The sequence below is a fragment of the Protomyctophum bolini genome, assembly GCF_963924005.1.
Source record: "Protomyctophum bolini genome assembly, chromosome: 4".
NCBI classification, from domain to species: Eukaryota; Metazoa; Chordata; class Actinopteri; order Myctophiformes; family Myctophidae; genus Protomyctophum; species Protomyctophum bolini.
The window spans coordinates 43,225,802-43,250,105 of NC_137865.1; the positions used below are offsets into that span (position 1 = coordinate 43,225,802).

General features: G+C 42.6%; 1 protein-coding gene across 1 annotated transcript in view; it reads right to left on the reverse strand.

Annotated features, from left to right (window-relative positions):
- The window catches only part of plcg2 (phospholipase C, gamma 2), a 33,619-nt gene extending 10,692 nt beyond the window's left edge, over positions 1-22,927 (reverse strand). Inside the window, exons 1-23 of the mRNA XM_080762245.1 lie at positions 22,800-22,927; positions 20,301-20,492; positions 17,170-17,319; positions 16,527-16,620; positions 16,384-16,431; positions 15,925-16,009; positions 15,305-15,385; positions 15,153-15,196; positions 14,518-14,590; positions 13,916-14,017; positions 13,475-13,593; positions 12,306-12,391; positions 12,092-12,209; positions 11,782-11,950; positions 11,032-11,127; positions 9,088-9,177; positions 7,040-7,200; positions 5,113-5,307; positions 4,027-4,149; positions 2,895-3,075; positions 2,601-2,669; positions 1,842-1,969; positions 1,053-1,149 (exon numbers count right to left, since the gene is read on the reverse strand). Coding sequence (XP_080618371.1) covers positions 1,053-1,149; positions 1,842-1,969; positions 2,601-2,669; positions 2,895-3,075; positions 4,027-4,149; positions 5,113-5,307; positions 7,040-7,200; positions 9,088-9,177; positions 11,032-11,127; positions 11,782-11,950; positions 12,092-12,209; positions 12,306-12,391; positions 13,475-13,593; positions 13,916-14,017; positions 14,518-14,590; positions 15,153-15,196; positions 15,305-15,385; positions 15,925-16,009; positions 16,384-16,431; positions 16,527-16,620; positions 17,170-17,319; positions 20,301-20,484 — 2,493 coding nt within the window. The 5' untranslated portion in view covers positions 20,485-20,492; positions 22,800-22,927. The remainder of the gene's footprint in view (positions 1-1,052; positions 1,150-1,841; positions 1,970-2,600; positions 2,670-2,894; positions 3,076-4,026; positions 4,150-5,112; positions 5,308-7,039; positions 7,201-9,087; positions 9,178-11,031; positions 11,128-11,781; positions 11,951-12,091; positions 12,210-12,305; positions 12,392-13,474; positions 13,594-13,915; positions 14,018-14,517; positions 14,591-15,152; positions 15,197-15,304; positions 15,386-15,924; positions 16,010-16,383; positions 16,432-16,526; positions 16,621-17,169; positions 17,320-20,300; positions 20,493-22,799) is intronic.
- Between the last annotated feature and the right edge of the window lie 1,377 nt (positions 22,928-24,304).

Sequence of the window (24,304 nt, forward strand, 5' to 3'; positions counted from 1 at the left end):
TCTGATCGAGGGTAGCTACTGGGATGTAAGTCGGGACTTAATCACCCCAGCTGGGTCACCTGAGTGAGGGGTATGATGTTCGGGAGACCCGAAACCCCGATGACCTTGGGATACATCACTGAGGATACGTCCCAGGTGCATCCAAGCGATGAATTTTCGTTCTAATTATATATATATATATATTTTTTTTTTATCCCACCATTTTGTAATCCATTTTTCACCCGGTGCCAATTGTCTAAGCTGTAATCCTGGGCGCTACTCTCCCTCTGCCAACCTGGGGAGAGCCCTGAACTGAGATCATGCTTCCTTCAATACATGAGGAGTGAGAAGGGGGGAGGAGTTTCCCCCTCCATCAGGCGCCCGGCTGACCAGGGAGAGGCAGTATAGAGCGTCACAGTCCCAAAAAACAAATAGTGTTGTATCCTGCCTTTATTTTTCTTCTTTCAAATTATTTGATCGGCACAAAATATTGTGTTGTGTTGTCATGATTTGTCACGATCCGAGTTGGCTTTGTCCGCGGCGTAAAACAGTCTTTATATAAATACTTTTCGAAAAGCCTATGGAGAAAATGAATGGAGAACCATTTCCTGGGCCACTCGTCGTTCTGAAAGAGCCTGCGATGCTCTATAGAGCGCCGCAGTCCCGCCCCCTTTCAGAAAAGCGAGTGGCCCAGGAAGTGGAAGCCCCATGCATTCTCCCATCGGCACTTTTAATATAATTTATTTAAAGACGGTTACGCCACGGACAAAGCCAATTCGGATCGTGACAAATCATGACAATAATTACAATGTTTTGGGGCCGATCAAATAATTTGTAAGAAGAAAAACAAAACAAATAGTGTTGTATCCTGCCTTTATTTTTCTTCTTTAAAATATTGTGTTGTGTTGTCATGAGTTGGCTTTGTCCGCGGCGTAAAACAGTCTTTATATAAATACTTTTCGAAAAGCCTACGGAGAAAATGAATGGAGAATCATTTCCTGGGCCACTCGTCGTTCTGAAAGGGGGCGGGCCTGCGACGCTGACCTGGAGTTCTTTCAACTAAAATACTGTACCTTCTGTGTTGTCTCAGGCTGGACATTGTTGGACACTTCCTCAACATAATTCGACGGAAAATACAGCTGCAGCCTTCCACCATAGTCCCCTTTCCACCTGCAGGAGAGTACAGAGCAATGTGACCAATCAATGTTGAGCACTCGCTTCGCTACAAATAGATAGCTAAGCTATAGTAGCTTGTGGATAGCTTTACTATACTTTCAGAATGATGTGCTTTCAAGTTGTTAAAGGTATATTCAGTGATTTCACTTAATTCAAATATCACTTATTGTTTTGTTTTGTTGTGATAATCCTCTCTACTATAGAGTGTGCTGACCATATAAGGAGTTCCTCCCTGTCCCCAGTTAACCCCTGGGGGTCAAAAAACCTTAGGTTTCGTTTTTGACTCTCTATCCTGATTGGACGAAGGCTTAGGTCCCACAGCCAAAACGAAACCTAAGATTTTTTGAGTGAAATCACTGAATATACCTTTAAGCAATTTAGCCTAAGTATTAACCCATTTTGAGCGGGAACCCCTTTTTGTGTTACATACATTGTTATAATTTAGCTATTGAAAAATAGCAGATCTACAAGCTCATAAGTCCCGCGCTATGAACTTGTAGGTGTGCTATTTTTATTATCTTTTAGAAAATTGTCATGATTTAGAAGACATTTTTTTTAATTTCGACGTCAGGCCTAAATGGGTTAAAAGACCCAGCGTGTGTGCGTGCGTGCGTGCGTGTGTGCGTGTGTACGTGTGTGTGTGTGTGTGTGTGTGTGTGTGTGTGTGTGTGTGTGTGGGGCCTCACCAGCCGGAGAATGCACTGGCTCCTTCTGGCTCTTTAACCACGTTGTGTATCAGAGATCCTGTACTGAAGCTGAGCTCATCTGGCCTCATGGCCTGGTAGCCATACAGGGCTCGAACAGTACTCTGAGGCTAGAACACACACAGACACACACACACACACACACACACACACACACACACACAGTGAACGGTGAACGGTACAGTACAATGTAACGGGTGAGCAGTATGGGTTAGCGCCCCCCAGCCTGTGTCCTCCGTGAGGAGGAAGCCCCAAAAACCCTCCGTGAGGCCTTTAGGAGGTCCATTATAAATAATCCACCACTCCTGAATGAAGTGACCCGTGCTGGGAGTCTGGTGCAACGCACGGGTCCTAGGCCTGGTGAGAGCAGGAGTGGACCTGGTGAGACGTAGGAGGAGCAGGAGCCAACCTGCTCCTCCCACGTAGTTCCGGAGCAACGGATTGTGTGGCCTTTGTTTTTCCCTAATGGGACTGATCGAGGCCCTCGATCAGTCCCATCAATCAGTAGCCCTCGATCAGTAGCTTAGCTATACCCTCGATTCGAGGGTATAGCTAAGCTACTGGGACGTAAGTCGGGACTTGATCACCCCGGCTGGGTCACCTGAGTGAGGGGTTATGATGTTCGAGAGACCCGAAACCCCGATGACCTTGGGATACATCACTGAGGATACGTCCCAGTTGCATCCAGGCGATGTTATTTAGTTATAGTTATAGTCTGACTACATTGCTGTGTATACATACCATTGGTGGCTCGATCTCATTGGGTTCCACATATGTTTTGATGTCATAATGCGAAGCACAATCTTTCTCCTATACAGAGACAGACAGAGGTAAAAGTGAAATAAGTCAAAACTTTCCCTGTGTGGAGCACACGAGCAGCCACACAGAGACCCACCCACGCCACCAACAAATTGCAGGCTCTCTCACATTTGCTCAGTCTCTCCAGTCTCTCTCTCTCTTTCTCTCTCTGTCTTTCCGTCGTACACATGCATCCTCATTCCCTGCAGGACCTGCGTCGTGGTCGTCGTCACTCACCTCGCTGAAGCGCTCCACCAGCTCAGGCGTGACTGGATAGCGTAGTTTGATTTTGCGATACAGTGGCTTCTTCCTGAAATAGCTGACCAGCTCCACCAGACTCTCGAACTCCGTGGTGGTGCCCAGGAGGTACATGCTGCCCTCTCTCTGGATGCGACAGTGCTTCACCATGCCATCTCCTCTGATGGGACAACATTTTAGGGGTGTAACAATACATTGTAACAGCGATACGTGGACAATATTGGTTCGTTATTGGCGATACGATTCAATGATTTAAAATCGAAACAGTGACCATTTAGCAAAGAAATTAAATCTGTATGAAACTGGATAGTACAGGTTTTTTTTAAGGGAAAATGTATGAATATGGAAAATTCTGGCAATTACATAGACATTATATTTGAACACATATGGACACAGAGAATACACACATTTATCGATAGACCATGTGTAGCGATTGATGGATATTTTATCTGTGTTTATGTAGGATAAGCCAAAGCCACCCCCTATTTTTTGGTTGTTTATTTAATTATAATTCATATTCTACTCAAGTTCATAATGCAGTTAATGGCATTACAAGTCAAATAGTTAAAAAGATAAAAGTTCATGCATAAGTGTATTTCATTTTGTCATTGTTCTATGTAATGTTAGTCTCAAATACTAATAGTCACTGTGTTTCTGCCCTGCCAAGAACAAAACAGAGCGATTGCTCCTCTAAGCCACAAGGGGGGCAATATACTCCAGTGAGTCAGCATGTTTCTGCCAGTCAGGCAATGAGGAAACCAGTACATCCTGTATATGGTGATGGTGCATAAGCTGGACAACATGTGTCTCACTCATTTTTGTGTGTTTAACTGTCTTGTTGCAGTTCCTTGATGTCCAGTAAAACGGTCATAAAATCAAACCACACTGATATGGACTCATTCATTGAAGTGTGTAACATTTACACACAATGCCATGTTTTTTCCATATCCTATCGTATTTTGTGACTATACAGTATGTTTTCATTGTCACCGTGTCCCATCCGTTGTTCGTATTTCAGGGCCAACATACTGTGGCTGTGTGTTGTTGACTTAATGTCAGATTCAATGACGAATGGATTGTGTCATGTAAAGTTAATGTCAACTCACTGTACCTGAATGTGATGGCGAAGGAGTCCGGCTCTCCCTCCCTCTGTCTGATGAGGAAAGCTCCATCTCTGGGTATTCTCATCAGGTAGTCCTCTGCCTGGCCTCTGCTCAGATTACTGTAGAACCAACTGAGAAACAACACACGCAAGTCTAATATTAGGGTTTTATATGCATGTGTCTCTTGTTATCTTGTTGTGATAATTAACCCATTTTGACCTGAGATCAGATTCTAAAAATGTCTTCTACATCCTGACAGTTTTCTGAAAAAGCTATGTTTCTATGTCAGTGGTTCTTTGATTTTTCAAAAATAGCAGACCTACAAGCTTGTAGCGCGCCACTCGGTCGCTATTTTGCAATTTATTTTTGGAAAGATGAATGCGTGCGTCAGTGATTTCTTTTATACATTTAAGTTATTTGTCACATTTTCCCTGTGCAATTTGTGATTACGAAGCCTGAATGGCAACCAGAGATACAAATTGCAACGTTCCAATGTTCAATGCAAAAGAAACACAATAGAAATCGTTAATCGCAGTTATTTGTGTGACAATAAAATCGTCAAACTTAAATGTGTAATGGTGACAGGACTAGATAACACAATAAAAAGAACGCTTTTGCTACTCACCAAAACAAAGGCGAGTTGTGTCATTAGAAAGCCTACTTTCCTTAGTGGACGCACTCTGAGCCCCCCACCACACGTATAAACTGTACTTTTTGGCCAAAAGGGGATTTTGTTTCCACCGGATTTTATTTTATTTTAGTTACTTCACTGCGCCCTCTACCGATATTGCCCAGAGAACTGCCCCATAGAGAATATTTTTCCTCCGGTGAAAGAAAATCCCTTTCTGATAAAAAAGTACAGTTTATACGTGTGGTGGGGGGCTCAGAGTGCGTCCACTAAGGAAAGTAGGCTTTCTAATGACACAACTTGCCTTTGTTTTGGTGAGTAGCAAAAACTTTCTTTTTATTTACGCTAAAGAGGAGAGGCTGGTCTGCATTCATGCGAGCGGCGGAAGTTGAGAGTAACATAGCTCTAAATGAAACGCATTAGAGCTATGGACCAGAGCTAGTGGCATATAAAACACAAGACGGACCCCTGCTGCAGGTGTGGATCGGGTTGCGGCACGGCGTCTGTGAGCCGCAGTTCAAACTCCTGGCAGCGCAGCGGGCTGTCTCTGTAGTGCTGGATCAGGGTGTACACGTTGGGGAAGTGGAACTGAGGCGTCAGGTAGTAGTACGAGTGCTCGTCGTCGGAGCGGATGCGACAGTGTAGGACTCGCCCGCCGCGCCTGTAGGTACAGTACAGGTATTATTGGACCCAGATGACAGTTACAATTCAAAGCTGCAGTGGTGTAAGTAACTTTATAGGTACAGTTTTGAGGTGTTTGTACTTTACTTGGCTGTTTCTGATTTCCAATACTTCTACTGTTTTGGGTCCAATTATTGTACTTTTACTCCACTACGATTATTTGAAAACCTAACACTCGAACCCGCTAGCCAGAGGCAATGGCTATTTGGGGTCCTTGGCATGGAAAGGTTTGGCAACCCCAAAGCAGTTTGAACAGGCCATCATTTATTCTGATCCCTCCCCCAAAAGTCCCATCTGCCCTGACTCAACAACATTTTGCCCAATCACTCAAATGTCCAGGTGGAGTTGTGCTCTCTCTAACATAATATGAATCAACTGGACATAGTATACCAGAAGGTGAGAGTGTAGTCTGGAGTTGTGCTCTCTCTAACATAATATGAATCAACTGGACATAGTATACCAGAAGGTGAGAGTGTAGTCTGGAGTTGTGCTCTCTCTAACATAATATCAATCAACTGGACACGGTACCAGAAGGTGAGAGTGTAGTCTGGAGTTGTGCTCTCTCTAACATAATATGAATCAACTGGACACGGTACCAGAAGGTGAGAGTGTAGTCTGGAGTTGTGCTCTCTCTAACATAATATGAATCAACTGGACATAGTATACCAGAAGGTGAGAGTGTAGTCTGGAGTTGTGCTCTCTCTAACATAATATGAATCAACTGGACATAGTATACCAGAAGGTGAGAGTGTAGTCTGGAGTTGTGCTCTCTCTAACATAATATGAATCAACTGGACATAGTATACCAGAAGGTGAGAGTGTAGTCTGGAGTTGTGCTCTCTCTAACATAATATCAATCAACTGGACATAGTATACCAGAAGGTGAGAGTGTAGTCTGGAGTTGTGCTCTCTCTAACATAATATGAATCAACTGGACATAGTATACCAGAAGGTGAGAGTGTAGTCTGGAGTTGTGCTCTCTCTAACATAATATCAATCAACTGGACATAGTATACCAGAAGGTGAGAGTGTAGTCTGGAGTTGTGCTCTCTCTAACATAATATGAATCAACTGGACATAGTATACCAGAAGGTGAGAGTGTAGTCTGGAGTTGTGCTCTCTCTAACATAATATCAATCAACTGGACATAGTATACCAGAAGGTGAGAGTGTAGTCTGGAGTTGTGCTCTCTCTAACATAATATCAATCAACTGGACACGGTACCAGAAGGTGAGAGTGTAGTCTGGAGTTGTGCTCTCTCTAACATAATATGAATCAACTGGACATAGTATACCAGAAGGTGAGAGTGTAGTCTGGAGTTGTGCTCTCTCTAACATAATATGAATCAACTGGACATAGTATACCAGAAGGTGAGAGTGTAGTCTGGAGTTGTGCTCTCTCTAACATAATATGAATCAACTGGACATAGTATACCAGAAGGTGAGAGTGTAGTCTGGAGTTGTGCTCTCTCTAACATAATATCAATCAACTGGACATAGTATACCAGAAGGTGAGAGTGTAGTCTGGAGTTGTGCTCTCTCTAACATAATATCAATCAACTGGACACGGTACCAGAAGGTGAGAGTGTAGTCTGGAGTTGTGCTCTCTCTAACATAATATCAATCAACTGGACATAGTATACCAGAAGGTGAGAGTGTAGTCTGGAGTTGTGCTCTCTCTAACATAATATGAATCAACTGGACATAGTATACCAGAAGGTGAGAGAGTAGTCTGAGACGAATCTGCCACTCTCCCGGACCAGGAAGGTGCCGTCTCTGCCTCCGGACTCGGCACAGAACTCCTGGAGCAGCCTCTCGGCCATCTGTCTGCCCTCCGGCATGCGGCCGTGGAACCACGGCTCCAAAACCAGGAGCTGGAGGCGTGAAGACAGAGGACAAATCAGGACGGAGGGACCGAGGCAGAGGCCAATCAGTATGGAGGGACCGAGGCAGAGGCCAATCAGGATGGAGGGACCCGGACAGGAGGCGAATCAGGACGGAGGGATCCAGGCAGAGATGAGGGAGAAAGAGGGAGACGAGTTAGAGCACCGTTTCCGATAACTGTGGGTCCCATTTGTGGGTCACTCACAGAACATGTTTTATGGGTCACTCACCCATTCTGACCTGAGATCAGATTCTAAAAAAAAGTCTTCTACATCCTGACAGTTTTCTGAAAAAGCCGATTTTTCAAAAATAGCAGACCTACAAGCTTGTAGGGTGCTATGAGCTTGTAGATCTGCTATTTTTCAATAGCTAAAGCATAACATAATGCTGACACCAAAAGGGGTTCCCGCCCCCAAAATGGGTTAATAAATACATTTTAAATAAATGAAAGAAAAATAATGAAAGAAACACATCTAAGAAAGTCCATAAATAAATATTAATAATGTGTAGTGAAAATAGCCGATCTACAAGTGAGCTTGTAGGCAAGGCAAGGCAAGGCAAGGCAATTTTATTTATATAGCACCTTTCATACTCAAGGCAATTCAAAGTGCTTTACAGAATAAAAACAAACAGAGTGCAACAGTGCACTTTAAAATGAATACAGATAATAGATACAATTACATTACATTACAACAGATACTCCCACCTTTAATAGAAACACAGTTAATTGGGATATGCAATGTTAAATAAATACGTTTTTAAATTTGACTTAAAAACGGCTATGGTTGGGGATTTTCTAATGTAACCTGGAATGCTATTCCAGGTTTGTGGTGCATAATGGTGGAATGCTGCTTCACCATGTTTTGTTCCAGATATCGGGTGAACTATCAGTTGGCCAGCCTCAGATGACCATAAGGGTTCTGGAGGGCTCATATGGCTTCAGCATGTCTGAGATGTAGCTGGGCCCAAAGCCACAAACAGATTTATAGACAAGTAATACAATTTTAAAATCAATTCTCTGGGACACTGGTAGCCAATGTAAGGATTTTAGGATTGGTGTAATATGGTCATATTTTCTAGTTTTTGTCAGGACTCAAAGCAGCAGCATTCTGAATTAGTTGGAGTTGACGAAGAGCTTTGTTTGAAAGTCCTGTGAGCAGACCATTGCAGTAGATATGCTATTTTCACTAGTCTGAGTCCTGCCTGGGCAAACGTCTGAATCTCTCTTTCGGGTCCCGACTTGAAAGGTTTGGAAACCACCGAGTTAGTGTGGGAGTGTGACCGAAATTGAGTAAAATGGAGGGTGGGAGGTGGCGAATGGTAGGGCGAGTGAACAGGAGGAGGGGTGAACAGAAGGAAAGTGAGAGGAAGAGAAGCAGCGAAACGTAATGAGAAGTGAAAGCGCTTTGGGAAAGGGACATGTAGAACAGATGAGTGGATGAAGAAGGCTTTAGTGAAGGACAGATCATCTGTGACTGGAGAGAATATCATAGTATATCAAGCATGGAACACAAGTTACTTTAACTACTGTAAAGGTGTTTTCACACTGGTGAGTTTTTCCCCCCCAGACGAATAGCAGAACGAATTTCGGAGGTTGTAAATTTTTTTAATAATAATTGATCTCTTTATGTCAATCATGTTTGCACACTGTCTGCCACAGAATATTTCGTCCCTATAAGGTTATTTATTTTTCTTTTTTTTGACAGGGGGTCGAATTGTTTTCCGTTTTCCGCAGCTGTCTAGTGGGGTCTAGTGGAGTGTTGGTGAGCGAAGAAACGTCCGGTGTGCAACCATTAAACGAAGAATTAAACAAATACTATATTTTTTTATCTGTGAACAAAAGCTGATAACTGTGATGTGATGCACTCAGGCTTTACCTCTCCGGGGTCCTGCTCGGACCTGTCCTCGTACTCCTCTGCATAATACAGCTTGCCGTTTGAGATGACACAGTAGTGCTTATTCCACCGCTGCGGAAGACATCCAACACAGATTAAAACACAGAAACCTCACTCGTTTCATTCCTCTAGTCTAAAGTAATGTTTGTTTCATTCCTCTAGTCTAAAGTAATGTTTGTTTCATTCCTCTAGTCTAAAGTAATGTTTGTTTCATTCCTCTAGTCTAAAGTAATGTTTGTTTCATTCCTCTAGTCTAAAGTAATGTTTGTTTCATTCCTCTAGTCTAAAGTAATGTTTGTTTCATTCCTCTAGTCTAAAGTAATGTTGTTTCATTCCTCTAGTCTAAAGTAATGTTTGTTTCATTCCTCTAGTCTAAAGTACAAAAAAAATCCCTTTCAATAAAGTGTTATAATTGTTTCAGCTGTGACTGACTGTCCACCACTGCAAGTTTGAAGGTGGTAAAGGATGAATTCAAGGCTTCATGGCGTGTGTAATTAATAGAAAATAAGTATTTTGGGGGGGTGAACTACTCCTTCACGTACAGTAATCATCATGTGTATTTACAGTATACTGAGACTGTGCACCACTGCAAGTTTGAATAATTTGACCAGGCCATTTGAGTCCCAGTCTGTGACAGTAAGGCCTCACTCACACCTTTCGATCTAGCATACAACATTGATGCATGCTAGATGTAAGCAAGATGTAAGTGTCATGGCCGCGCCAATGCATTTCCAATGGAAGTCACATGGTTTGATACAACATTTTGGACTACAAGCTGTTGTACGGCTTTCGGCTGTGTTTCGACTGCCCCCCCCTCCCCCTCATACAACACAAATGTTGTGTCAAACCATGTGACTCCCATTGGAAAGGCATTGCGAGCTTGCATCAGCTATACATCTCATACAACAAGCATACATCAGTCTGTTGTAAAGGTGTGAGTCAGGCCTAAGGATTCAGCCTATAATTGAGCATCTTGTGAACATTCAGGTAGAATCATAGGATCACACTTTTTGATTGCCTGCGAGTTTGGCCTTTCTTCAGATGAGATGAAACATGGCCGCTCCTCTCCTTGACCACATCATCACAGCTAGAGTGTGATTGAAAATTGATTGAAATAGTAGCCTACGCCCTACTGTATGCCGAATTTACTTCCCTAGCCCATTCTGACCGGGAACCCATTTTGGTGTTTAGCATCATGTTATGCTTTAGCTATTGAAAATTAGCAGATCTACAAGCTCATAGCGCGCCACCGAGTGGTGCGCTAAGAGCTTGTAGGTCTGCTATTTTTTGAAAAATCGAAGAACGACTGACATTTTTAGAATCTGATCTCAGGTCAGAATGGGTTCATCAGACCAGTGTGTGTCCAGTGGAAACCTCGTATGAATCTGATCTCAGGTCAGAATGGGCTAGACGAGTCATCTCCTCAACCCTGCTTGGGCTACTTCAATCTGTCAGTGCCAGGGAGGTGTAAGAGCAGTAATTACTGCCATCACCAGAGAATGATGACTGAACAGGAGTCATATAGATGAAAGAAAGGCAAAGCTTTCTCAAGAAGTGTGATCTTCTGAAGTGGGAATAATGTTCACACAGGTTTCTCAATTACCGGTAGTCTGAACATTCAGACTACTACGTCTGTCTAATCTGGTGGAAACTTAATTTCAGATAGAATTACGGCAGAAAACTATACATTTTTTTAGTCAAAAATGGCTGCCATCTTGAAAGCTAAAAGCCATATTGAATTTGTATTTGAACAAAATACATATATTTTGATAACATTTTGACACGATTGTTTCACTAATGTGCTGCACTAGTGTTCCTACATCCCTCGATGCACTTTGGGGAGGTTCAGAGGTTGTTAATAAAGATCACAAATTTACAGTACCTGGTCTACAGGGTAACTGTACCTGGTCTACAGGGTAACTGTACCTGGTCTACGGGGTCCCAGATCTCCAGGTCGCCCATCTTGTCTCCCTTCTTGAACTCCCTCCTTACGATCCCAGTGTCCATGCTTAGCGTCTTGTGCTGCAAGAGGACACCGTGCAGGTCAGTGACTCCCTTGACCGCCTGAGGTTTGGCTTATATCAGGCACATTTATATTGGTGTGAATGTGGCCTTGGTGGTCTACCTGCTCCAGGTAGGATTATTTTACATTTTTGCACAAAACTTTATTTTAGACGTGAGATGGAGGTCTCAGAGTTTTTTGTTGAGTAGCGAAACGTGTACTTTTATATATTTTTAATATATAAAAACAGATGCCTGATTTTTGCTGTAAATATTTCACTGCTGATAGATTGAATAAATATTCAATGGTAGTTATAATTAGCAAAATGCTGTTATAGGCTGGCTGAGACTGTGTACTGTAATCTGCCTCAAACAGTGTTCCGTGTTAATAGCCTATATCCACGTAGCCTGGCTTAGCCATACTAATATCCGGCGAGGGCAAAGTTTGTTTTGCACCGGCAGATACGCGTCTGGCCACTGTGAGGCTAATATCCACGTACGTAGTAATAATATCACCTGAAGTATATATTTCGGGTGATAGATTGACTAGTGAAGTAAAGACAGTGAGAGTAAAGGTGGCCTTACACTAGCCGATAATTGGGCATTTTTGACGCTCGAGGGGTGCCCGACTCGGCTAGTGTAAGGCCACATTAAGAGAGATTGTACTGACTGTACCTTGAGTATAATCTTGCCCTTGAGTTGTGCTGGAGAGGGAAGTTGTTCAGCCATTTCTTCAACAGATACCGTCAGCAGTTTGTCCCCAAACACCTCCTTAAAGACACGAGCCATGTGACGCTGCTGCTCAAGTTTGCAATGCTCCTCTATGGACAGGATCAGTGGGTAACTGAAATAACAGAAGAACAGCAGCAATGAGTCACCTGTGCGTGTGTGTGTGTGTGTGTGTGTGTGTGTGTGTGTGTGTGTGTGTGTGATGATGGGTGCTGCCAATAACAATACATTTAGAGATGATTATTCTGACACTAACTTTGAGGTGACGAAGGCATGGTCGTTGATGGCCTTAACCACATCGTCAAACTTGATTTTAGTCGTCCTGGTCCATCCGTGGTAGATGATGGGCTCCCCGGGGCCATCCCAGCAATCCACTGGAAGAATACAACAGGTACTTTATAGGTTAAATCACGCAATCTGATTGGTTGAACCATTTGTTTTAACATTTTAATTTGAACCATTGCACTGACATTCAACGCAGCGACATCCAAGACGCAGGCAGCGTATGTAGGCTTCTGGGGAGGACTCGCTGCGGAGCTGGTCGCCTGTCAGATACCTGGATGGAGGACAACACCCCGACACAGGGAACATGAATGAAATGGGCTCTATATGCACACAGAATGAAGGGAAACACACGGGCTGCAAACGCTGCACATCAACACAGCCACCTCCATTCATTTCAATGAACCTGTCCCACACCGGCGGCATCAGACATGCGTTCACGCCTCGCCCGGCGCTCCGATGCGCCACTGTTCTATTTCCAGGCGTTGCCGCACGGTGATACTACAAACGTGGCAGCCACACGGCCTGCTGGTGCTTATGGGCACGTCGATTACTGTGCTGCTACGCTACGTGTTGCCCTTAACTCGTCCTACTCCCGGGCCGCTTCCCTACTTCCTTCGCAGGCGTTACCGATTATACTAATTAAGGCTCTGTTCCGTTTCGTTTGCAGTGGTTCTCAAGCTATTTAACCCATTCTGACCGGGAACCCATTTTGGTGTTAGCATCATGTTATGCTTTAGCTATTGAAAAATAGCAGATCTACAAGCTCATAGCGCGCCACCGAGTGGCGCGCTACGAGCTTGTAGGTCTGCTATTTTTGAAAAATCGAAGAACGACTGACATTTTTAGAATCTGATCTCAGGTCAGAATGGGGTTAATCAGACCAGTGTGTGTCCAGTGGAAACCTCGTATGAATCTGATCTCAGGTCAGAATGGGTTAAGGGCAACACACACAGGCCGCGCAGCGTAGGAGCACAGAGTTACAAACCCGTACGAGGCCATTTGGAACCCACTCAAGGACACGTTGAGACCCAATGGTGTTGAGCCTACATGCACAATAGCAGCACCCTGACTCTGTTTGAGCAGAATGGAACAGAGTCTTCATTGGTATCATCGGTAACACCTGTGAAGCAGGCGCGTAACTATACCGTGACGCAGACGGCGCAATTGCATCGGGGCCCAGAGGCATTTGGGGCCCACAGCCGCCCACCCGTGCCGTCGGTAAATTACAATTATAAATACTTATACAGAGAGGCAGTGACAGTTGGCAAAGCCTGGTGGTGGCTGCTGCTAACACACACGTGCCCCATGCACACACACAATATATACTCTGTGTGCGTGCGTGCGTTCGACTGACGTGTTGTGTGAAGAGTTGATCCAGTAATGAGACAGGGGGTTGTTCATTTCCAGGTTGCTGATCTCTGAGAACTTCTCATCCCAGATTCCGTTCTCCTTAGAAAACAGGAAACTTAAAAACTGTGAATGAGAAGAGAAGACTGGATTCAACCTACATTGAGTGACGGCGATGGCAAAACCCACGTACAGTAGTATGATATGAAAACAATCAACCATAGGAATGGTTGATTGTTGGATTAGTACTTAGTTATTCAGATTTTAATTTACAGTGTCGAATAGCGTTTTGATAGTCGAATATTTGAATATTCTGTTAATGCACTTGATAGTCGAATATTTGAAAATTTGCACGCACGCGCACACACACACACACACACACACACACACACACACACACACACGCTCTTTGAATTTAAACACAGAAATAATACAAAAACAACAGCACCTCGCTGACGGTGAACTTGGGTTCATTGGTTTTCCGCATGGTGTCATCGATGAAGGTGGTCATCAGCTCTCTGACCTTGTTCTGGTCAGTGGCCCAGAACTCCTGGACGACGAGAGGAGGAGGGAGACGGACACGAGGAAGAGAGGTGGAGACAGTGGGAGAAAGAGAGAAAGGGTAGTAGTGTAAGTGAGTGTAGGGCTGTTTTGGTGTTTTTGACATTGTTTTTGGTATTGAAACTCGAGAACCTTTTTGCCCCACCAACTTCATATTCGACACGCGTTCCACACCCCCCCCCCACAAAAGGCTCTGCTCAGGCTCTGCCAGTGGGCCTAATCAGCCTAAATTCCCTCACCTGTGCAATTCCCAGCCTCTTGATTGCCATGGCAACCCCACACCTGACAATTGATTAGCCTACTTAACCAGTCCACTTTTCACAATCAGTCAGTCTCCATTTGGGACACAGATAGACAGTTAAAACAGGTGGGTGCTATATGACAAGTTGACAACGGGTATTATTAGGTTCCCAAGTAGCATCGTTCTCAAGTAGGCCAGTAGCCGCTGGTGCCAGTGGCACGTACTGTACAGGTCTAGTTATAACGTACCTGCTGCTGGTGGAGGAGAAATTGTTGGAAGTCATGGAGCAGAACCTCTGAGGAATGAGCCTTATCTGTGCACCTACAAGATAGAAAAGACCCAATACACTGTCACACTATTCTCACATTAATCTGTCTAATCTGTCCGCTCCAATGCCAACAACAGCAGAATGATAGGTACAGTGAAAGTCAATAACATATTGATATCACCTACTAAGCACTGTTTTTGAGGGGCGCTAGCTCCTCCACTACAGGCTATTGAAGACTACGTCATGTAAGACGCCCCATATGGCCAATATAAATACATGTTGCGCCCCTCACTTCACACAGGTGATTTCTCTGTTCTTTATTGCTTTTTTTTTTTAGCTATGTAGACAGAAAGACAGACATGAAGCAGATGGTGTACATTGAATACTGCAATGTAGAAAATAGAAAATACAAGCCCTTCCGAAACCGGAATAAACTCTTGTTCGGTTGGAGTATGTTGCACTTGCAGCCTTAAGACATGCAACAGACACTTTCCAGTCAGCTATCGCAATATATCTAGCAAGCCCCAGACCATGATGTTTAAGCACAAAGTAATTTAAAGAATTCTATTAAACACTCTATCCAATTCATATCACACAAAAAAATAGGATGCTTACCCCATGATGAAAGCACACGATTCTGATTTAAACTCCTCAAGGATCTAACATTGGATAAGGATAGCATGAATTACATACAATAACAACCACTAGAATGAATGTTCAGTGCTTTCCTAAAAACAACAACATAATAATAGTTATTTCAGACTCACTTCTTTCTGTTCAAACATTATGTTGTTGTACAATGTATGAAACTGCTCGAAGTCCAACTGGTCTTTTTTTGCTCCCACTTCCTGTGAAAGAGGAACAGGAGGAAACAAAATGCTGTTATACTCCATAGCACATTCAGTGGGTCAATCCAGAAACATTTACAATACACCATTTATTTCACCTTTAAGCCCTTTAACCACCTTTAACCCACCTTTAACCCACATTCAGTGGGTCAATTCAGAAACATTTACAATAATAATAATAATAATAATAATATTATTATTATTATTATTATTATTATTTACAATACATGTTCAATTGTTTTATGGTTATGTTTCACCAGGAGCCTTGGTTGGATGGCAGGATGGATGTCAAATAATTTATAACAATATTTTGGGAAATCTCTGCAGGAATAATGAATGGGCTTTCTATGCCATATAGCAGCGGTCCCCAAGGAAATGACAATATACAGCTTCCCTGAATCAAAAGTGAAACATTGTGCCATACATGCAGTGAGGACAAGGTAAAGATGAATGTGTTATAATGCCTGATGATAAGTGCATTAAAACGCATTGTAAATGAGGTAAGGTAAAGATACAGATGCATGAATAAGACACAGTACCGAGAGCTTCTCTTTGAGGGCCTTTGTGTTTGGGGCCTTGTAGTTAAGCTGAGGTAAGAGGGATTTCAGCTCCTTCAAGCTGATGCTGTAGGACAGTGGGAGAGAAACAGAAGAAACCTATTAAATTCCATAAATACGAATTATAATCGGTAGGCAGGTTTGGTCTTTTTTTTTTTCCAATTCATTTATATTTTATTAACGCAAGAGCAATGGGTTCTATTTTAGCATGCTGACTTTCCAGTAAGAGAAATAAGGCTCTAGTTTCTAATAGCTTTGAATCTCCATCGATGATGTCATTGGTAATGGTGTTTCTGAACCGTTCTAAGCCTATATGAGACTTTGAGTACTTAGAGTAGAAGGGAATCGAGCATTACTGAGGACCAATTCTATCAATATACGGTTCAAAATAGGTGACGCAAGGCTTTAAGTCAGAGACAAGCAAGAGGTTTAATACTTTACCTGTTCTTTTTGGTCTGATTGATAGAATACATCTGTTTCCTCAACCAACTAGAAGTACAGAAATAGCAAGTGTAAGATGAACATAATATCATTCATGGCATGTTGGTTTCTGCGTTAGCGTGTATATATAAATGACTCAGTACCTCTCTATGATGTCTGGAGTAGAGGCTGCCAGTGTCTCTTGTCTCAGTAACTCCAGTCCTATCAGCCATTTGTCTGCATCCTCCACTGAATCAGCTGCAGGGGAATCCAGACATTTAACCAGCATTTCATTTCATTTCGTCTTAGTCATTCATTTAGGAACATTTCAAACTCTATTTATTTCTTCATCAAAATAGCCTATACTAGAAGCCATTGTTGTGCGGTGTGAAATAATAACATACAGTATTATCACTGTGTCTGCATCAGGGGGGCCCAACTTCACCTATAGACTGTATTACCTTAATAAACATGGTCATGATTACTTTCTGCTTCCAGTCACTAGTTTAAAGTCTCATTTCTCATGTCGTAATATTCTTTTTGGAAAATGATGGTCCTATTTATTAAAATATTAAAAAATTTGAGTCAAAATAAAAACCAACGAAGAAGGGGGGGAAGTCCCGCCTCGTTGTCTGGGCCAGCCAATGGCCAGCTGGGCCCAAACGGATCTAGAAAGATGGCGATTTACAATTCAAGGACTGACAGGCTTTATCTTACGTCCATATCAGACCCGGAGAATGCTTTGTCCATATATTTTTTTTACAGTCTATGGTCTGCATACAGTACACATACACAACATATACCCACCTCCGAGACTCAGTGTGTTCAGTACGAACTGGGAGCCGTAGAAGATTGTGAAACAGGTATTTTCATTTTCATGTCTGTCCTTGAAGAGGAAGCGTTCAAAGTCTCTCGAGTTTCTCCCTCGACGGACCTCCCTGATCTCAAACAGATCCACTGAAAAAAAGATACATGGTTGCATTTGTAAATGGAATGAATGCCCTAACATGTGTTTAACCCATTCTGAACGGGAACCCGTTTTGGTGTTAGCATCATGTTATGCTTTAGCTATTGAAAAATAGCAGATCTACAAGCTCGTATGAGCTTGTATGTCTGCTATTTTTTGAAAAATCGAAGAACGACTGACATTTTTAGAATCTGATCTCAGGTCAGAATGGGTTCATCAGACCAGTGTGTGTCCAGTGGAAACCTCGTACGAAATCTGATCTCAGGTCAGAATGGGTTAATAATAGCATACAGAATGTCACGTGCATTGCTTAACCCATTTTTGGTGTTAGCATTTTGCTATGCTTTAGCTATTGAAAAATAGCAGATCTACAAGCTCATAGCGAGCCACCGAGTGGCACGCTACGAGCTTGTAGGTCTGCTATTTTTGAACACGACTGACATAGAAACATAGCTTTATTCGAAAACTGTAAGGATTCAGAAGATAATTTTAGAATATGATCCCAGGTCAGAATGGGTTAAACAGCATGCTGTTTGGGACGTTTATCTGAACAACTATGTGTGACAAGCATCGCACGACTCAAATGCATTTCTTTCTCCTTCTGATTCAGTTAAAATGTTCACATTTGTAGATGGCAACACAGTGACGGGTCTGATCTCCTGTGTTGCCTCACTAGTTGAGTGGTGTACTTAACTAAGCCTAAACATCTAAAACCCAACTTCTGCAAAATCAACGATGAGCTCCTCCCCTTAGTAAATGGTGCATGTATATAGCGCTTCTTTTTTTATCCAAAGCGATTTACATAGATGCATGATAGATGTGCATTACATTCACCCATTCACACACCGATGGCGGTGGAATTAAACCATGCAAGGCACCGACCTGCACATCAGGAGCAACTATAGGGGTTCAGCGTCTTGCTCAAGGACACTATAACTCTGGGGGAGCCCGGGGATCGAACTGGGGACCTTGCAGTTCCCATACGGCTGCTCTACCGGCCACTCTACCCCTGAGCCACTGCCGCACCCGTCATCAATTATTAGGCTGTCAACAGTTTAATAATTTCTTCAAAACACAAAACACTTTCATACGGCGCTAGAGTGCCAAGCAGATGAGGCAGATTTTACTCTGAAAAGCCCCGCCTTCCATTAACCCCCCAAAACCAAAACCATTATTATGTCGCCCTGTCACATCTAAACTCTCTCTGGAAGCGTTTATATTCCAAACGAGATGCTTGCTGAAGTCAGAAATGAGTACAGAACATCAGGCGTTTTGGTAAATTTAGAGTAAAGAACAAGGTGTACCCCTTTGTCCAGGACTTTGGTTCCGGAATCCTTACTACACAAATTGTCTGAGTGGTTTATGTAGTGCAAAGAGGTGGAATGCAATCTGAAGTTGTGTTAAGAGCATCTGCATTAAGTGTAGGGGTATTGAAATAAATACATTTTTAAGTAAGTACAAGGTGTGCTCCTGTCTGTAACACAATTCATTTGCAAATAATTACGAGAGGGGTGCCCTTATTTTTCTTCCTCCCAAAATGCATGTGCACGACCAGTGGGCTGATTTGAAGTTCTAAACTTTTGAATAAATGTGACAGGCATCAGGCAACTTGTTAAAAATAAGGCGATAAGGTCAGTTTGCATTGTCTACAATGTTCAATATGAGTTCAGTTCAGTAGCCATGTGGCTTTGCTGCCAGTTTGTTGGGACACATGGCCTGAGTCACCCGAGGAAGTCAGGTTGGGGACAGACAGTTATTTTCATTTTCACTTTGCTTCTCAAAGACTTATGAAGATTTCAGTGGTTTCATTTATCTTCAGCGACTCACTGAGCACATTTGAACTTTAGACCCATTGACAAATTTTTGACTTCATCTTTATGGGGTTTCTCGCAAGTTCACCTTCAATAATTAGCACAATAAAGTGACTTCTACACGTGCATGAGGTGCTTCGCATCTCATTACCACCACCAATCTAACAGAGTGTAAAGAATTGTACATTTTTAGTAGCCTAGCTGTCATTAGCCTGACTGATAACGTGGATTCACTCACACGGTGCCCCATGGTATCAGTCTGGACTTTGGCCTATAGGCAGAGAGTATAGTATAGTAAATCAGAGAATTATTTCTGCTTTTCACTTTTGTACAGTCAGCAGTTGACTTCACTGATTGGCCCCGATTATTTTCTGATTTCTCATACTCTCTGCCTATAGATCCAAGTACTATGATGGGGCAACGTGTGAGCAGGGCCGGATCTACCATATGGGCACTTTGGGCACGTTCCCAGGGGCTCTTGGGCACCAGGGGGCCCTTAACCCATTCTGGGCGGGAACCCCTTTTGGTGTTTTTTAAGCGTTACGTTAAACTTTTTAGCTATTGAAAAATAGCAGATCTACAAGCTCATAGCGCACCACCGAGTGGCGCGCTATGAGCTTGTATAGGTCTGCTATTTTCGAAAATTCGTAAAAAATGCGGCACAAATCTTTGAATATATATTCTTTCAGAGCGAACTTTATTTCGACGTCAGGCCTAAATGGGTTTTTAAAAAATTGCCGTGTCGGCCAATAAGTTGCAGCGTGGGTGGAGCTTCATTTCCATCCACCATCAGCTATAGCTGTCGAAAAACCAGGAAGAGACTCCTGCCGCTCGCGGGATTTCCCCGCCCCTTGTCGTCGCGTATATAACCCATTCTGACCGGGCGCCCATTTTGGTGTTAGCATCATGTTATGCTTTATCTATTGAAAAATAGCAGATCTACAAGCTCATAGCGCGCCACCGAGTGGCGCGCTACGAGCTTGTAGGTCTGCTATTTTTGAAAAATTGAAGAGCGACTGACATTTTTTAGAATCTGATCTCAGGTCAGAATGGGTTATAATCAGACCAGTGTGTGTCCAGTGGAAACCTCGTATGAATCTGATCTCAGGTCAGAATGGGATAACTGGGTGCGTGTGTGTGTGTGTGTGTGTTTCACTCACTGACGCCGTCCGTCTTGTCGGCGGTGCGCGTCCACGCCACCTGCCGCGTCTCCATGATGACCTGCACGGTGAGGCGCTGCGCCTTCTGGAGGAACACCGTCATGACGATGCCCATCTCCAGGTCCCGCTTGATCAGGCTCTTCTTGTACTCCGTCATCTCCCCCTGCTGGACGCGGCCCGCCATTACCTCTGCTGCAGGAGGAGGAGACAGTACAGGGAGAGAAAGAGACTGAGAGAATGAGAAGGAGGCATATTTTGATTTAGTTCTAGTCATCGTCTTTTGAGTAGAAATTTAGGGAAGGACCATCGGTATTTGTATATATTTAAAGTACTGGTCCTTACCCGGGCCGTTGTGAGATATTTTCTGCAGGGGGTACTGCGCCCTGGGTGCGTTTTCGCATTTTTAATTCGCTAATAAATTCATTATTCATTTATAATTTGTTAAATTGGAAAAATGGCTCAGTTAGATTCAAGATTCAAGATTCAATAATTTATTTGCCATGTCAACAAGTTGATAGGAATTTGTCTTGGTTCATACTCAACATATACAGACAACCATAGATACACAAACAAGAAGGACAGTACAATACAAAAACAAAAACCAGCAGCATATGAAATTACATTCAGTTTTTTTAAAGTGCTATATGCATATACTATGAGTTCAGATGTCTAATGGCTACGGGGTAAGTGCTATCCCTGAAGCGACATGTTGAGCTCTGGATATACTCCTGCCTGATGGGAGGAGATTAAAGAGGTGATGTGCAGGATGGGAGTTGTCTGCAATGATTTTATTTGCCTTCCTAATTATTCTGGTGGAATAGAGTGAGGAAAGTGTAAGGAGGCTGCATCCTATGTTTTTTGATGCGCGACGTACTACTCTTTCCAGCTTTGATTTGTCTTGAGAGGTTGTGTGACCAAACCAGACAAGCATGGAGAAGGTGAGAACACTTTCAATAGTGGCCCTATAGAAGTGAGTCATGGCTGCTTGGCTGACTTTGAACTTCTTAAGCTGCCGCAGGAAATAGAGACGCTGGTGTGATTTGCTTATTATGAGACTGGTGTTAAGATCCCATGATAAGGATTCATGGATGGTGGTCCCTAGGAACCGGAAGGAGGAAACTCTTTCTACCTCTTCCCCATTGATGAAGAGGGGGGGGAGGGGACACGATTTTATTCCCCTAAAATCTATGAACATCTCTTTGGTTTTAGAGATGTTTAGAATCAATTTGTAACTCTCACACCATCTCACCAGCTCCTCTACAGCTCTGCGGTAGTCAGTTTCAACCTCGTTGGTAATAAGACCTACTAAAGATGTGTCATCAGCAAACTATGTAAAGCTCTTTGAATAAAGGCGCTATATAAATGCACCATTTACGGCCATAATAAATTATTGTAACTTTATAGCAGAGGGACCCACATCTTTGAGTGTTTCACTTTTAGAAGGGCCTTGTGGCTGAGGGCCCCTGGGCACCGGACCGTTTGGCTCGGTCAGTAATGAATTGTTAAACTTCAAACATAAAAGTAACATTGAATTATTCCTCATACATATATACCGTAATAGAAAGCACTCTAGAAACATGATGCTGGAAATACCACAATACCACATTATTAACTTAATTAACAGATGTTTTATAAGGAGTCTATATAGTTCTTTATAGTTATTATTTTTTTAATGTCTGTGTAAAAATGTAGAAGATCACTCTAAAGGGAAGTTAATAAGTTACTTAGACATACAGTAATCATGGCCGTTTATCTCTCTCCTGTACGGTAAGCCAGCATGTCATGATTTATACTGCTTCCTCATATTATAGGCTACCGACAACTGACGCCCATGGCACATGCACTTAGGAATGCAAGAAAACAATGAAGTGCAAGATACACATGTTATTGTTTACATTGTATTAAAAAAAATGTATTATACATTCAAATGCTTAATCAACCCCAATCGCCTAACCTGAATCAGTATAGGCTATGTCCTATATGACTTATTTCCTTTCTCTGCAGTTTGTGGGCCAGGTAATTAAGTGGAACCAGAATTTCTAGTCAAACTCAGTTGGGTATGGTAGGCCTATGACCATTCTGTCACAGACTATGCAAATGATGGTTTAGTCAATGCCAAATGGAAGATTACTGGAACTTAGTTAGTATAGATAGAATAGAATCATCTTGGTGGTCATCTTAATTGAAAAGACTCTTAATTAAGAGTATTTTGTTTCAATACTACTATGATGTAGCCTAACATAATCTAAATTAAAATTGCAACGCCGGGTATACCATACAGCTGCATATAGCACTACATAAACAATGGGATATTCAACACCAAACTGACGCTCACTGTAGCTCAACAGATAGCCTGCCAACAAAAAGCGGATTTCCCCCCTTGTCACTTGTACATCATGTGTAACAACACAACAGGCAGTCTTTGCTACACATCACATTAAATGTATCAAATACAACTGACAGGCAAATTACATAGCCTATATAAAAATAAATACTTACCCTATTGAACGTAAATTATATGTCATCTGCTCAGGCTCCTCACGGGATGGTGTCACTGTCAATGATGCATGTTTGAAGAGTTTTCAAATAAGCAGTAGCTTAGTTCCAGCATGAAGCAGCAGTACTGCCGTAGGCTACGGCACAACAGTCAGTTCCTCTATTGGAGTGTAGGAGGAAGTAAAAGTTCACTTGCATTATAGACTATATAGGCATGGCAGTAGGCTAGGCTGTAGGCCTAATAAAAACAGATCCGGAAGCGCAGATAATGTTATCTATGCAAAGTTCCCAAGGACGGAAAACAAAGAGTTTTCCAGCTGAGCTGAGCGCATGCAGATCACGACGACAGTCACGAGTACAGCATCTTGCAATGGGTCTGCATGGTTCGACTTCGATACACCACCAAGATACCCATGCATGTACCTGTCTACTTCCTTAATGTTAACGAAGTCCACACCCACAACACCAGAGGGAGTGCAACAAACCATGTACAATATAATTCGGCACAAACAAGGGACTAAATTATTTTCGCTCCTATGCCACCAAAATGTGGAACGCCCTACCAACAGTCATTAAGACATGTGAATGCCTTGACTCCTTCAAAACCGCTCTCAAAGGGCATCTAGACTACGGACGGCTGCAATTCGAAACTGGCTCCCGTAAAATGAAAATCTGAATACGGAAGGCACGGGTGTCCAGATTTCAAAATGTAAAAGTAAAAGTGTACAAAAGTATTGGCATCAAAATGTACAAAATGTACAAAAGTAGAAAGTACTGTATAGCCATTATGCTCATTATGCAGAATGTATTTCAAATGTAGAAACATATTTTGGAAATAGCAGATATACAAGCTCACAACGCGTCAAATCGCGAGGCATTGTGAGCTTGTAGATCGGCTATTTTCAAAGTGGTTATTGTATGTTTTGTAATAATAATCAAAATCAAGTAACTAGGTAGGCCTAACTAAAGTTTTCAATAAAATGTAATGGAGTAAAAATGACAATATATTTGTCTCTGAGATGTAGTGGAGTAGAAGTAAAAGAATTGGAAATTTGAAATACTCAAGTGAAGTATAAATACCTCAAAATTGTACTTAAGTACAGTATAGTAAGTAAATGTACTTAGTTACTTTCCACCACTGTGTCAACTGAGGTCCCCGTGGTGTTCGATATTTTCCCTAGGCAAATATAAAGCTATACAGGGTAGGTGGAGCCGTAGCACGGTGCTGTAAGAGTGCTAGCATCGCACTCTTCTTTTCCCTTTTCTATATGAAACAAGGTCCACGTTGATGGGAATCACTGTAGGCCGACATACCATATTTGCATATTATGTAACTTCACACTGTATTCCCAAGTCATTTACATAGTGGAGAACAGAGGAGAGTCTAGTCTACACATCAGCTTGGCATCTAGGGGGATGTTTTGATTACTGAGTTCAATAAAGTTCTTCTAAATGTTAAGGTATTGACATTATTGTGGCAATTTATCATTGCCTATTTGACTATTCAC